Source organism: Notolepis coatsorum, assembly GCF_963971535.1.
Source record: "Notolepis coatsorum genome assembly, contig: SUPER_7_unloc_7, whole genome shotgun sequence".
In the NCBI taxonomy this organism is placed as follows: Eukaryota; Metazoa; Chordata; class Actinopteri; order Aulopiformes; family Paralepididae; genus Notolepis; species Notolepis coatsorum.
In genome coordinates, this window is record NW_028174874.1 from 386,125 (window position 1) to 399,931 (window position 13,807).

Consider the following 13,807-nt stretch of genomic DNA (forward strand, 5'->3'; position numbering starts at 1 on the left):
TCTGTTAATAAAGTTTTCAATCAATCAAAAGCAATTATGAACACCGTGAGACCTAATGGAACATAGCACAATTTAAGAAGAAAAAAAAGTCTTACATTAGAAATAGCAGTTAGCCAAGCCAAGAGTAAGACTTCCTACCGAATCAGCTCCTAGAAAATGACAGAGTATATTGTCTTCCTCTGTCTGTCGATTGTTGCTGAATTGAGATATCAGGCTGATAAAGTTCCAAACTCTTTCACTCTGAGAGATTCTGAAATGATATATTTGTTTACCCTTAGCTGCCAGAGTTGTACCCTTCCTGCTGACTTGTTGTACACAAATTGTGAGTCGCTTTGGATAAAAGTGTTCAGCTAAATGTAAATGTTTCAATAAAAAGTGTATTTTTGCATTCATGTCAGCATGTGGACTGTGTTTCTGAGGCTGTCGGATGGTGTGTGGCCGTCTACCTCTGACTATATCTCCCAGAGAGTGGTGCGCTCAGCTGAGCGTACTACAGGTATTGCACTACCACTCCTGCAGGACTTATATAACAGGAGGTGCAAATCCAGAGTTGACATTGTAAATTGTATATTGCATAGTAGTGTATATAAGAACCAGTTTCTCAGGAACCTACAGTAGCATGTGTAGTAAATTCCCACAGAACTCTACAATAATCTGAGGTTATTGTAGTACAGTACAAATGAGATTGCTTATCTGGAAGGAGGAGAAAGGGATCATATTGATAGAATTGTTGATCTCTTCATCTGACTTAAAGCAGATGAAGAATTAAACGTGTTAGCCAGACAAACCATGAACTATAGTCCAATTCAACATTTATTTGATCAGAGCCAGAGGCCAAGGTGAATAAGACAAAAGATTATCAGAAAACATTAACAGGGCTGTCTGTGTACAGAAATCACAATCAGGTTTGCATTCTCAAACCTCAATATGTACATAAACAGTCACTTGGTAACATAATTTGAACATACATTGACCATACTGCACACATTTATACATGAGTAAATCTGGTTTCAGATATTTAAGGATTATACTAAACTCAAACAACAAATGGTGTTTTCCATGTATTTACTCACATAAAATGCAAACAGCACAGCAGTCTCTCTATGGTGAAGGGGTGGAGCCGCAGACCCCTGGGGTTGGTTTGGTCTGGGCTCCTGAACTACCATTTTGTATCCCCTTATATCCTATAATTTCTAGCCAATAATAGAATACAGTTGGTCCAATCAGGCGTCTTCTGGGGGCGATCTCCTGTGGGGGCTGGCAGCCCCCACCTCTGGGTTTCTCTGTGGGGGGGCCGGCTGCCCTCACCTCCTTGATCTCCTGTGTGTTCCTGTTGGATCTTGTCTCACGGGTGGGGGCTGGCATGATGTCCTCTGGTGGGGTGGTGTGAATACGCTTTGACCCTTTGGGCCATATTACCATACAGTACTAACCTGGTCACAGTAGGTGTGACCTTTGTCTGTTCAACTGTCCCTGCGTCTCGTTCCTCATTTAGCCCTGCAGCCACTTCTGCTAAACAGTTGATTAATAGATCCATGACTCTTCAGCATGTAATCAGCATCTACATACAGTCAGTTTGAGTGAGGGCTTTGTGACCTGTAACTATTCCCCTACATACCATTTGGGTAAGCAGCCTTCTCATGAGAGGGGGTTGGTGTGGAATGTCATTATGACTCTCTAATTATTCACACATATTATTTATGAAATTCAACGTCAATATTTACCACACATGTCTTTTTTTTACCATGCATATCTTGTGTCTTATCTATTTTATTTTTTCTATGCCTATTTTATTATTGTATTTTGCACAATCAATGCGGGCAAGACCACCCACATTTCACTGTATGCCCTGGTATGTATGTGACAAATAAACCTCTTGATTCTTGATTCTCTCTGTGTGTGTGGGGGTCTCTACCTCTGACTAGACCTTTTGGTGTGTGGGGGTCTCTACCTCTGACTAGACCTTTTGGTGTGTGGGGGTCTCTACCTCTGACTAGACCTTTTGGTGTGTGGGGGTCTCTACCTCTGACTAGACCTTTTGGTGTGTGGGGGTCTCTACCTCTGACTAGACCTTTTGGTGTGTGGGGGTCTCTACCTCTGACTAGACCTTTTGGTGTGTGGGGGTCTCTACCTCTGACTAGACCTTTTGGTGTGTGGGGGTCTCTACCTCTGACTAGACCTTTTGGTGTGTGGGGGTCTCTACCTCTGACTAGACCTTTTGGTGTGTGGGGGTCTCTACCTCTGACTAGACCTTTTGGTGTGGGGGGGGGGTCCTGGTTTGAAAAGGGCCACCGGTGATGTCATCGGGGGACATCGAATCCTTGTCTTAATTACAGCTCCGTGAAATGTAGAAAGAAGTGACCTTGTCTTTACAGGGAACTGCTGCCTTATCATTTCACTGAGCTGTAATTAACACAAGGATTAAATGTCCCCGATGGCATCACTGGTGGCCATATTCAAACTAATTTGCTCTCAATAACTGTAAATAAACTAAATGAATGTGTGCAAACCGGTTTAGAGTTTTTGGATGTGTGAGATTAGGTGCAAAATAAACCAGTGTTTTCTGGTGAAGTGCCCCTTTTAACATTCCATATATCTCACCATTTTGTTATCAACTATGCGTTGGCTATTGATTAGGGGTGTAAAGGTATCCGTACCGAACCGTACCGTTTCAGTGTGTACCGTAGCGAACGGTTGTGTAGTGTACCGAACGAATACAATGGTATATTAACCACTAACGACTGCCCACCGGGGGCTGTTTTTTTCACAATCTAATATAATTATTATTTAAAAAAGAATTTACAACTCGATTATTAATTTCAATATAGAATATTCGTTGACAGCCCTATAGTTACTGCACACACTACATCACCCCTAAGTGGAACATGGAAAGCCAAACGTTCCCTCACTGTACCGAAAACCCGTACCGAACCTCGACTTCAAAACCGAGGTACGTACCGAACCGTGGTGTTTGTGTACCGTTACACCCCTACTATTGATACAAAACCCTAAAGAACACGGTCTTGGAATATTCTAGGGAATATTTTCAGGCTTGAGAATATTCAGTTGACATTGTGCTCATGTCATATATATATATTATTTAATTGGGGACATTGACCCAAGTTAAATATTATTACGGTACAATCATTATCATATACCCAGGTCTTGCTCGAAAAAGAGATCATTGATCTCAAGTGACTACCTGGTAAAATAAAGGTTAAAAAAGAAATATATATATATATGGGGACATTGTATAGGTGGGTTTGTGAATAGAACATTGAAGCTAGCCTAGCTTAGCCGAAATGAATGGAAGCAGATACGGACACACTAGACCAGGGGTGGCCAACCAGTCAGAGACTAGAGCCACAAAAATGACTGTGGTACCACAAAGAGCCACACTATACCAGTGTTTCTCAACCTTTTTTTTCAGTCACGGCACCCTTCATGTGTTTATAGGTCTCACCCTCTGGCCTCTGAAGTTGCTAATGTCTTTTTTATTTGGGCCTCACAGGGTTAAAAGTACCCTGTGAGACCCACGGTTGCAAAATTACAAAATCACTTTTAGCCATTTAAAAAAAGAATGTTTATTTAAAAAATGTTAAAGGGAAACTATTTGACTATTTCTTTCACTATTTGGGCACTTTTACACAATTCCTGTGAGTCTATGGAACACCTAGGTTTTTTTCAAAAAAATTAAATGCATTGTTTTGTATTTCTAATCAAGTACTCAAAAACCGCATTTTTCTACCTCAAGATCTTAAGCCGTTTTGAGGCTGGGCTCCAACCACTGTGTGGCCTGGTGCCAACTGCCACATCAACTGCCACATTATTATGCAGCTGAGAAATCTCTGACATCACAGATATGCACATTTTCAGATGACTCAGTTCAGTGAGGGTGAATATTCAATATTGTGAGAGGAGAATTGGAAGAATGCGCCAATATGAGAATTAGAGACATAGATCCTATTAATATAAGTCCACATAGCTAAGAAACAATGGTAAACACTGAAAAAGGCCATTTATAAGATAGTTCCCCTTTAAGCACATGTATAGTCAATTGGTCCTGTTGTTCAGCCTCACAATGCTATTTGATAGTAATGTGTTTATATGTCCCACCATCTGGCCTCTGAAGTTGCTAATGTCTTTTTAATTTGGGCCTCACAGGGTTAACCTCTTAAGCCCGAGATATACAGTAAAAGTGTATATTTTCAGCATTACGTTTGTTTACCAATTATTTTAACTGTTATTAGTGAAATATAAGATTATAGAAATCTCAGGGCATTGAGTCGGAAACCGGCGCATATTGACAGGAGGAAGTGGCACATCCAAAAGTGAGTGTAGTCTTTTGAATGAAGAGACTCAGGGCTTTCAAATTTCGAAAAACTACCCTACCCAGCTCACACCAGCCCCTGTCAATCATCTGACTTCTGGATTTACTTTTTTATTTCTCTTATTTTTTGGGATTATCTCCCACAAACCTGAACGTTATTGCCATAAAACAGAACGCAGTTAGTTTCTCTACCTTTCTGTGAACGTCTTGCAAAAAACGGTGTTGCAATATGATGAAAAATGGTGGAGAAATTTACATTATAAAAAAGATGGCAGAATTCAGTACTGTATCTACAAAACCTTCTGTTTAATCATCTTCCCTTTATTCATTTGCTTAGATTTTTCAGGTCTGGTAAATTTTAGCATGTTATTCAGTCAATGATAAAAAAAATTTTTTAAATAGAATTGATATTCTCCTTTGGTTCATTACAATTTACTCAAGCCTAGTAACAGACACACTATTTCTGACACTGATCCATATATGTCCCTAGATTCAGATACCAAGAACATGCAAATGGCCATTTAAATTTTTTTGAAATGTTTATTCTACGTCCTTATGGAATGAGTGAAAAAAAAAAAGAAAAAAAAATTAATTTTTGTTTTTTTGTTTTTTATGGATGGAAGAGCCGCACATTGACGGGCAAAGAGCCGCATGCGGCTCGAGAGCCACGGGTTGGCCACCCCTGCACTAGCCAATAACACCTCTCCCCCTGAGTTTTAAGCTAGGCTAGCTGGTCCGTATCAGCTTCCATTCATTTGTGCTGAGCTAGGCTAGCTTGTGGCCCGATAGCTTTCCGCTGAACATCCCTCTTTTTAGGGAACACAAACCAAAAGGGAACTGTGGGTAGTTTTGTTACTGCTCGGATCGAAACAGAACGATATAGAATGTTAGACACTGGAAAAGAGTTCAAACAATATTTATGCATTTATTGAACAATCAGCTATAATAATTACATTAATCATCGGGTGGTCCATGGATGACAACAGGCTTTTCTGACAGCAGTGCAGGGCAGCAGAGTGGAAACGAAGCGTCCCCTCCTTCTGCTCCATGGTCTGATCTACTCGTCTGACCGAGGGGCGTCTTCGCTCGCTGACCATCCAATATGAGACACCTGTGCGTTTTCCCATACGATCCAGTTCGGACGACAGGGTTCTCAAGGATGTGTGGAGTCACGTAACAAAAGAGATGCACAGGTGTCCGACCTGGGACTGAGCAGGCAGCCACCAGGATGAAAGGGCCTCTTTAACCTTTGACCTTTGACTGACCAGGCAGCTGCCAGTCAGGAGGATGAAAGGGCCTCTTTAACCTTTGACCTTTGACTGAGCAGGCAGCCACCAGGCAGGAGGATGAAAGGGCCTCTTTAACCTTTGACCTGGGACTGACCAGGCAGCCACCAGTCAGGAGGATGAAAGGGCCTCTTTAACCTTTGACCTTTGACTGACCAGGCAACCACCAGTCAGGAGGATGAAAGGGCCTCTTTAACCTCTGACCTTTGAATGACCAGGCACCAGTCAGGGTTAGGGTTACTCTGGAGAAGACAGTCAGCCCATTGCCCATGATGTTGGCCTGTTCCTTTAACACAATGGTGAGCTTTGTGACAAACAATAAACCAAAAGAAATCCCCTTTTGAGGAACTTTAACTTGATTAATAGGGAGGATGGACTTCACATGTGCATTAGGCTATTTCACAAGCAAAAAGCATCTATAACAAAGATGATAAGTATGAACAATGAACCATGTATATTGTATCATATCAGACTGTCAGGGTCCCCACTCTCTTTGAGAATGTCCCGGAAGCATTGTGTCATAAAGACAATACTGGGCCGACCCTTTTGGCTTGGCGGCTTGTAAAAGCATGAATGAATATGTGATTAAAAGAATCCATAAATGCAACACCTTTTTCCCAGTTGGTTTGTCTGTTCATCTATAAATACACCATACAAGCAGTTTGTCTGTTCATCTATAAATACACCATACAAGCAGTTTGTCTGTTCATCTATAAATACACCATACAAGCGGTTTGTCTGTTCATCTATAAATACACCATACAAGCAGTTTGTCTGTTCATCTATAAATACACCATACAAGCAGTTTGTCTGTTCATCTATAAATACACCATACAAGCGGTTTGTCTGTTCATCTATAAATACACCATACAAGCGGTTTGTCTGTTCATCTATAAATACACCATACAAGCAGTTTGTCTGTTCATCTATAAATACACCATACAAGCGGTTTGTCTGTTCATCTATAAATACACCATACAAGCAGTTTGTCTGTTCATCTATAAATACACCATACAAGCAGTTTGTCTGTTCATCTATAAATACACCATACAAGCAGTTTGTCTGTTCATCTATAAATACACCATACAAGCAGTTTGTCTGTTCATCTATAAATACACCATACAAGCAGTTTGTCTGTTCATCTATAAATACACCATACAAGCAGCGTGTTCTTCAAACGGGGTCGTCGTCTTGATCTTACTCCACGATCCAGGACAGCACATGCTCACAAACATCATTTACTCTACGATCAGTATTGACACATTTAACCCCGTTGTAATTCCTCCTTTTTCAACAATGCAGGGTTCCTGATGAAGTGTCTCACATTCATTCCAGGTGACTTCTCCCTCACTGCTGACTGTACAATAAGGTCCTCTTGCCTCCTCTTGTCGTGACCAGCACTGCTATGCTTTTCTTTAGTATTTCAAACAATGTACATGGCCAAGTTGAGCGGTGCTGCTATAATCCTATACCACTACTAGGATATTTGATAATTTTACTACATTTTCCAGGTTTTCCATGACTGGTAATCTAGTCTCTGAATTCCCAGGTTTTCCAGGACGAGTGGGAACCCTGGACCACGAGGTGCAGTGTTGATGCAAAATAACAGACACATTACCAGTATGATATACAACATATCCCTTTATTGTTGATACTGGTACCACCACTCTCCCATTCCAGGAAAAATAATACATCATGAAAAACATAATGATTGTATTTATTTATTTTTAAATCTGCCACCAAATCATAATTTGTGATCTTTCTTCATCGTCTCTCTGTACGGCTGGAGGCTAAAGGGACAATGACAATATTTTACAGGCAAACTGAGCATTAAAAACCCCAGTCGTTCTCCCATTGGTCAGGCCGGTTAGGGGCGGTTTGTAGTGAGTTGGTACAAGCGCCACTGTTGCTATGGAACGAGACAGAAATGCATCTTCAATAACAACAACAACCAGAAGTTTCAAAACAACATTCTGCCTGACTCCTGACTGTTACAAACACATACCGGTATCAAACAGGTGATGGACCCTAAACAGAAAACCCTTGGGATTCCAGTCGTGTGTTTTAATACGACCTCTTGTACTGGAAACACCGGAAGGATCCACAGGATCCAGCCTATTCCGTTATGCCATCTTTTGACCAACAGGGGGCCCCGTTACCAACTGCTGTTTATCCACTACCTCTTGTGTAGCGATGGGACTAACGGAACGTCACCACGGCGACCATACTGACTCCATTTCACATCGCGGTTTTACCCACTTAATATACACTGTATACCGGGTTAATAAATACATCTCCTTTAATACTTTAAAACTGTACATATTTTGTTGACCCTTTTTTACATTGTCTAAATTTACCTGAAGACCAAATTTACCTGAAGACCAAAGTTAACAAGAACAAACATCTTTGCTCTACACAAGTACGCCAAATCCGCCCACAAAGCTTTTTCCAATATAAAAAGAACAACCAGAGTTGAAAAGCAGAACTCGTGGTGAAAGCGTAGACAGTGAAGTTATACCTCCAGTATGGTAACGTCTACAACCCCCACTGCGACGGAAAGCAAGCGCACCCGATCCCAAAGGAGTAACCTCCTCCAGCAGTACATTTTCAAGTAAAACAGAAGAATCATCATAATATCTACCTGCATTTTTTACAAGGTTTGCCTTTTCACCAAATATATATTATATAGGAAAAAAAAAAAAAAATAGTAATTGCTCAAAATAATTACACAAAATACAAATTTCAGCCAGTTATTATGTAAAGCATAAACAGACTTGAAGTGTGGCTCTGTGTGCAGTTCAGGAACCTTCGTTCTGCATCTAAAAGAGGGTCTGAGGGGGGTCTAGCAAAGGCTCTTAGGGTGCTTTCACACCAGAGCTGTTTGGTCCGGACTATCGGACCAGAATTCGATAGTCCGCTTTTTTGGGGTGGTGTGAATGCGCAGTCGAACTCTGGTGCGGACCAAACACGCAAACTCTGGTCCGCCAAAAAACATAGGTCTCGGTTCGCTTCATCGCACCAAACGCGGACCAAATAATAGGAAGTCACCTGATAAACTGTGCATCTTGGGTAGAAGGAAGAAAAAAACACTGCGGCGCGCCGCGCGCGGCATTCACTGCAAAACAAGCACACTGTAAACATGTCTCGTGGACAGACTTGGGCGAATGATGAAGTGAAAGCCCTGATCGACATATGGGCAGAAGACCAAATAAAACAGCTGCTTGTGGGCACTCACAAAAACAACGAGGTGTACAAGTTGTTTGGCGAGAGGATGGCGGTAATGGGTTATAATCGAACGATGGATCAATGCCACGTCTCTTCTACTATCACGCTTCTTGCGGCTGTTTGTGTTTTCGCGGATTTCACTTCCTGAAGGGGAGGGATTTCCACTCTCCATTGTGTCCAATAGACGAGCACCCTTTTCGACCGTGTGACATTGTTCAGAAAGTTTGGTGCGCTTGACAAATTGCAATGTGAATGCAGACAAACCAAATGACGAATGCAACAATGTTGCAACTTCACCACCAGAACCGCACAGAGTCCACCAAAACTATATGTGAAAGCGCCCTAAACTACCTTCACCAGAAAAGTGGCCAATAGCGTTATCGGGAACGGCTCATTTTGCCAGGAAGTGGTTTAACCGCTGCCGTCGTTTGTCCTGGAAGCATCGTGTCATAAGAAGACAAAACTCGGCTGGTCCTTTTGGCTTGACGGCATGGCATGTAAAAACATTAATAAATACGTGATTCAAATAAACCATAGATAAATGCTAAAAGTATCACTGCAAAACCTTTTTCCCCAGTTGCAGTTTGTCGATCTGTTCATCTATAGATACACCATTTTACCAAAAGCGCAGCGAGCGTCCGCTCAGGGTTCCTCGTTGCCGACGCGTCGCTCTTATACGTGACGAGGCGGTGGGCACAACTTGACCTTTCTAAATGTGTTGACGTCAGCATATACAGTAGGAAGAGAGAGCTGACAGTATAGGTGCTGGGAACAGAGAGGAGCTGACAGTATAGATGCTGGGAACAGAGAAACCAGTAGGAGCTGACAGTATAGGTGCCCTGCCCTTCAAGGTGTTAACATTTGAATCTGTACAAATTCTAAATAACAATTTACTTTGAATTGCCATACTTGGTTTGAATGACTTATATGTTATAGAAAGTGGAGTATACACACACAGTAAATTTCGCAGAGTAGATTTTACTCAAACTGAGTAACATTTTAGTAAGTTTGAGTAGTAGTAGTTGAGTAGTTTGAGTAAAATGTACTCTGTGAAATTTACTCTGTGAAATTTACTGTGCACTAAGCCTAATATCTCCCTTGGTCTGAAGCCTATAAGACTAATCTCCCTTAGGCTGACGCCTAGTAAGACTAATATCTCCCTTAGGCTGATGCCTAGTAAGCCTAATATCTCACTTAGTCTGAAGCCTAGTAAACCAGACCCACAGCAACTGTATGAAGTGTGATATTTGTATTTGATTTATCAAGATTAAATAAGTAGAGTTTTAGTCACCAAACATGCATGTTGTGAGAGTGTACCTCTCTGCTGTTCCAAGAACTATAGCTATTCAGATAGAGCCCTAATGTTTCATGGCTTTAGAAAAGAACTTAACTTCAATTCGAGCAAATACTAGCTTCTCTATTGCATGTGTGCCTATATTGGGACAGAATTATTGGACTGGAGGAACTGAATATATTGCTATCATTATTAAACGTCAGTTTCTGCATCACTGTAGGGAAAACAGACATTAGTATAAATCTGATTCTTTGGTTATAACCTGCATCTGAATCGTTCTGATACAGGTGTTCCTATGGTGTCTCAGATTCAGGTTATATAAACACACATACTAATAATTATAGAGCCAACGTTATAGTTGTTTGAATCTTTGCCCCAGATTCAGGTTATATAAAAACAGATGGTATAAACAAAGCCAACATCATGTAATCTTTCTAATACAGCAGTTACTATTGTGTGCCCCAGGTCCAGGTTGCCCAGTGCAGGTGTGTTCAAGTGTGGTTCCACAGGGCTGGTGTTGTGTGACGTCTGTTTGGACGATGACGTTGAGAAGGAAGCAGTGAAGACCTGTCAGACCTGCATCTCCTCCTACTGTGAGAGACACCTGGAGAGACACAAGACGTCCCCAGACCTTCAGAGACACATTCTGCAGGAGCCCACTGCCATTGCAGGACGGGTACGCAAAGCTTTTCCTTTGTAACAAAGTATATATGTTGCTAAATAGAGATACTCCAGGTGGTTGTAAGCACATTTTGAAGCACGATAATCAGTGGGTGCTCTGGTCACAGCCGTGGTCTTCATCCTGGGTGCAGCCGCTGTCTTCATCCTGGGTGCAGCCGTGGTCTTCATCCTGGGTGCAGCCATGGTCTTCATCCTGGGTGCAGCCGCGGTCTTCATCCTGGGTGCAGCCGTGGTCTTCATCCTGGGTGCAGCCGTGGTCTTCATCCTGGGTGCAGCTGCGGTCTTCATCCTGGGTGCAGCCGTGGTCTTCATCAATCAATGGAATCCAGCAGCACACCTGGAGTTCAACATCAACTTTAGTTTAATTCAGAAACATTGGAGTCGAAGGTCCACTTGTGCTGCCGGATTACTTGGTATATTTAGTAGTAGTTTAGTACTAAATATTGACTGACTCAACCCCAGCCGGATTTATACCTTGTTGATGACAATCATCTTTCCCCTGGAGATTATTTAAACGGTTTCTATTCATTCATTGGTCAGTCGTCCCTATGAACACAATGTTCACGGGTGGGAAGCCGGTGAGGGTATGCGTCCTGGTCGTCAGCAGGGAGGGGATGTGAGGGAGCACGTTATTCTCTCTACTGTAGGTGACACTTCTAGCTGTCAGGTGAAAATAAGTGGCTTCCGATGTTGTAGTCTACACCCTCCACAGACCAACAGAGGAGACATGTGGTAGTCTACACCCTCCCCAGACCAATATAGGAGACATGTGGTAGTCTACACCCTCCCCAGACCAACAGAGGAGACATGTGGTAGTCTACACCCTCCCCAGACCCACAGAGGAGACATGAGGTAGTCTACACCCTCCCCAGACTGACAGGAGACATGTGGTAGTCTACACCCTCCCCAGACTGACGGGAGACATGTGGTAGTCTACAACCTCCCCAGACCCACAGAGGAGACATGTGGTAGTCTACACCCTCCCCAGACCAACAGAGGAGACATATGGTAGTCTACACCCTCCCCAGACCAACATATGAGACATGTGGTAGTCTACACCCTCCCCAGACCAACATATGAGACATGTGGTAGTCTACACCCTCCCCAGACCAACATATGAGACATGTGGTAGTCTACACCCTCCCCAGACCAACAGAGGAGACATGTGGTAGTCTACACCCTCCCCAGACCCACAGAGGAGACATGAGGTAGTCTACACCCTCCCCAGACTGACAGGAGACATGTGGTAGTCTACACCCTCCCCAGACTGACGGGAGACATGTGGTAGTCTACAACCTCCCCAGACCCACAGAGGAGACATGTGGTAGTCTACACCCTCCCCAGACCAACAGAGGAGACATATGGTAGTCTACACCCTCCCCAGACCAACATATGAGACATGTGGTAGTCTACACCCTCCCCAGACCCACATAGGAGACATATGGTAGTCTACACCCTCCCCAGACCAACATATGAGACATGTGGTAGTCTACACCCTCCCCAGACCAACAGAGGAGACATGAGGTAGTCTACACCCTCCCCAGACCAACATATGAGACATGTGGTAGTCTACACCCTCCCCAGACCAACAGAGGAGACATGAGGTAGTCTATACCCTCCCCAGACCAACAGAGGAGACATGTGGTGGTCTACACCCTCCCCAGACCCACAGAGGAGACATTTGGTAGTCTACACCCTCCCCAGAACAACAGAGGAGACACGAGGTAGTCTACACCCTCACCAGACCCACAAAGGAGACATTTGGTAGTCTACACCCTCCCCAGACCAACAGAGGAGACATGTGGTAGTCTACACCCTCCCCAGACCAATAGAGGAGACATGTGGTGGTCTACACCCTCCCCAGACCAACAGAGGAGACATGAGGTGGTCTACACCCTCCCCAGACCCACAGAGGAGACACATGGTAGTCTACACCCTCCCCAGACCCACAGAGGAGACATGTGGTAGTCTACACCCTCCCCAGACCAACAGAGGAGACATGAGGTAGTCTATACCCTCCCCAGACCAACAGAGGAGACATGTGGTGGTCTACACCCTCCCCAGACCAACAGAGGAGACATGAGGTAGTCTATACCCTCCCCAGGCCAATAGAGGAGACATGTGGTAGTCTACACCCTCCCCAGACCAACAGAGGAGACATGTGGTAGTCTACACCCTCCCCAGACCAACAGAGGAGACATGAGGTAGTCTACACCCTCCCAGACCCACAGAGGAGACATGTGGTAGTCTACACCCTCCCCAGACTGACAGGCGACATGTGGTGGTCTACACCCTCCCCAGACCCACAGAGGAGACATGAGGTAGTCTACACCCTCCCCAGACCAACAGAGGAGACATGAGGTAGTCTACACCCTCCCCAGACCAACAGAGGAGACATGAGGTAGTCTACACCCTCCCCAGACTCACAGAGGAGACACGCGGTAGTCTACACCCTCCGCAGACCCACAGAGGAGACATGTGGTAGTCTACACCCTCCTCCAGACCAACAGTGGAGACATGTGGTAGTCTACACCCTCCTCCAGACCAACAGAGGAGACATGTGGTAGTCTACACCCTCCTCAGACCAACAGAGGAGACATGTGGTAGTCTACACCCTCCCCAGACCCACAGAGGAGACATGTGGTAGTCTACACCCTCCGCAGACCCACAGAGGAGACATGTGGTAGTCTACACCTTCCGCAGACCCACAGAGGAGACATGAGGTAGTCTACACCCTCCTCCAGACCAACAGAGGAGACATGTGGTAGTCTACACCCTCCCCAGACAGAGAGAGGAGACATGTGGTAGTCTACACCCTCCGCAGACCGACAGAGGAGACATGTGGTAGTCTACACCCTCCCCAGACCAACAGAGGAGACATGTGGTAGTCTACACCCTCCCCAGACCAACAGAGGAGACATGTGGTAGTCTACACCCTCCCCAGACCCACAGAGGAGACATGAGGTAGTCTACACCCTCCCCAGACCAACA

The 13,807-nt window shown here is 44.1% G+C and overlaps 1 protein-coding gene across 1 annotated transcript in view; it reads left to right on the forward strand.

Moving 5' to 3' along the window:
• Positions 1-399: 399 nt before the first annotated feature.
• Positions 400-13,807, forward strand: part of LOC311232774 (caspase-8-like) — a gene marked incomplete at its 5' end in the record, with an annotated part of 19,292 nt that continues 5,884 nt past the window's right edge. Inside the window, 2 exons of the mRNA XM_084338353.1 lie at positions 400-430; positions 10,645-10,811. Of these exons, the coding sequence (XP_084194479.1) occupies positions 400-430; positions 10,645-10,811 (198 nt within the window). The remainder of the gene's footprint in view (positions 431-10,644; positions 10,812-13,807) is intronic.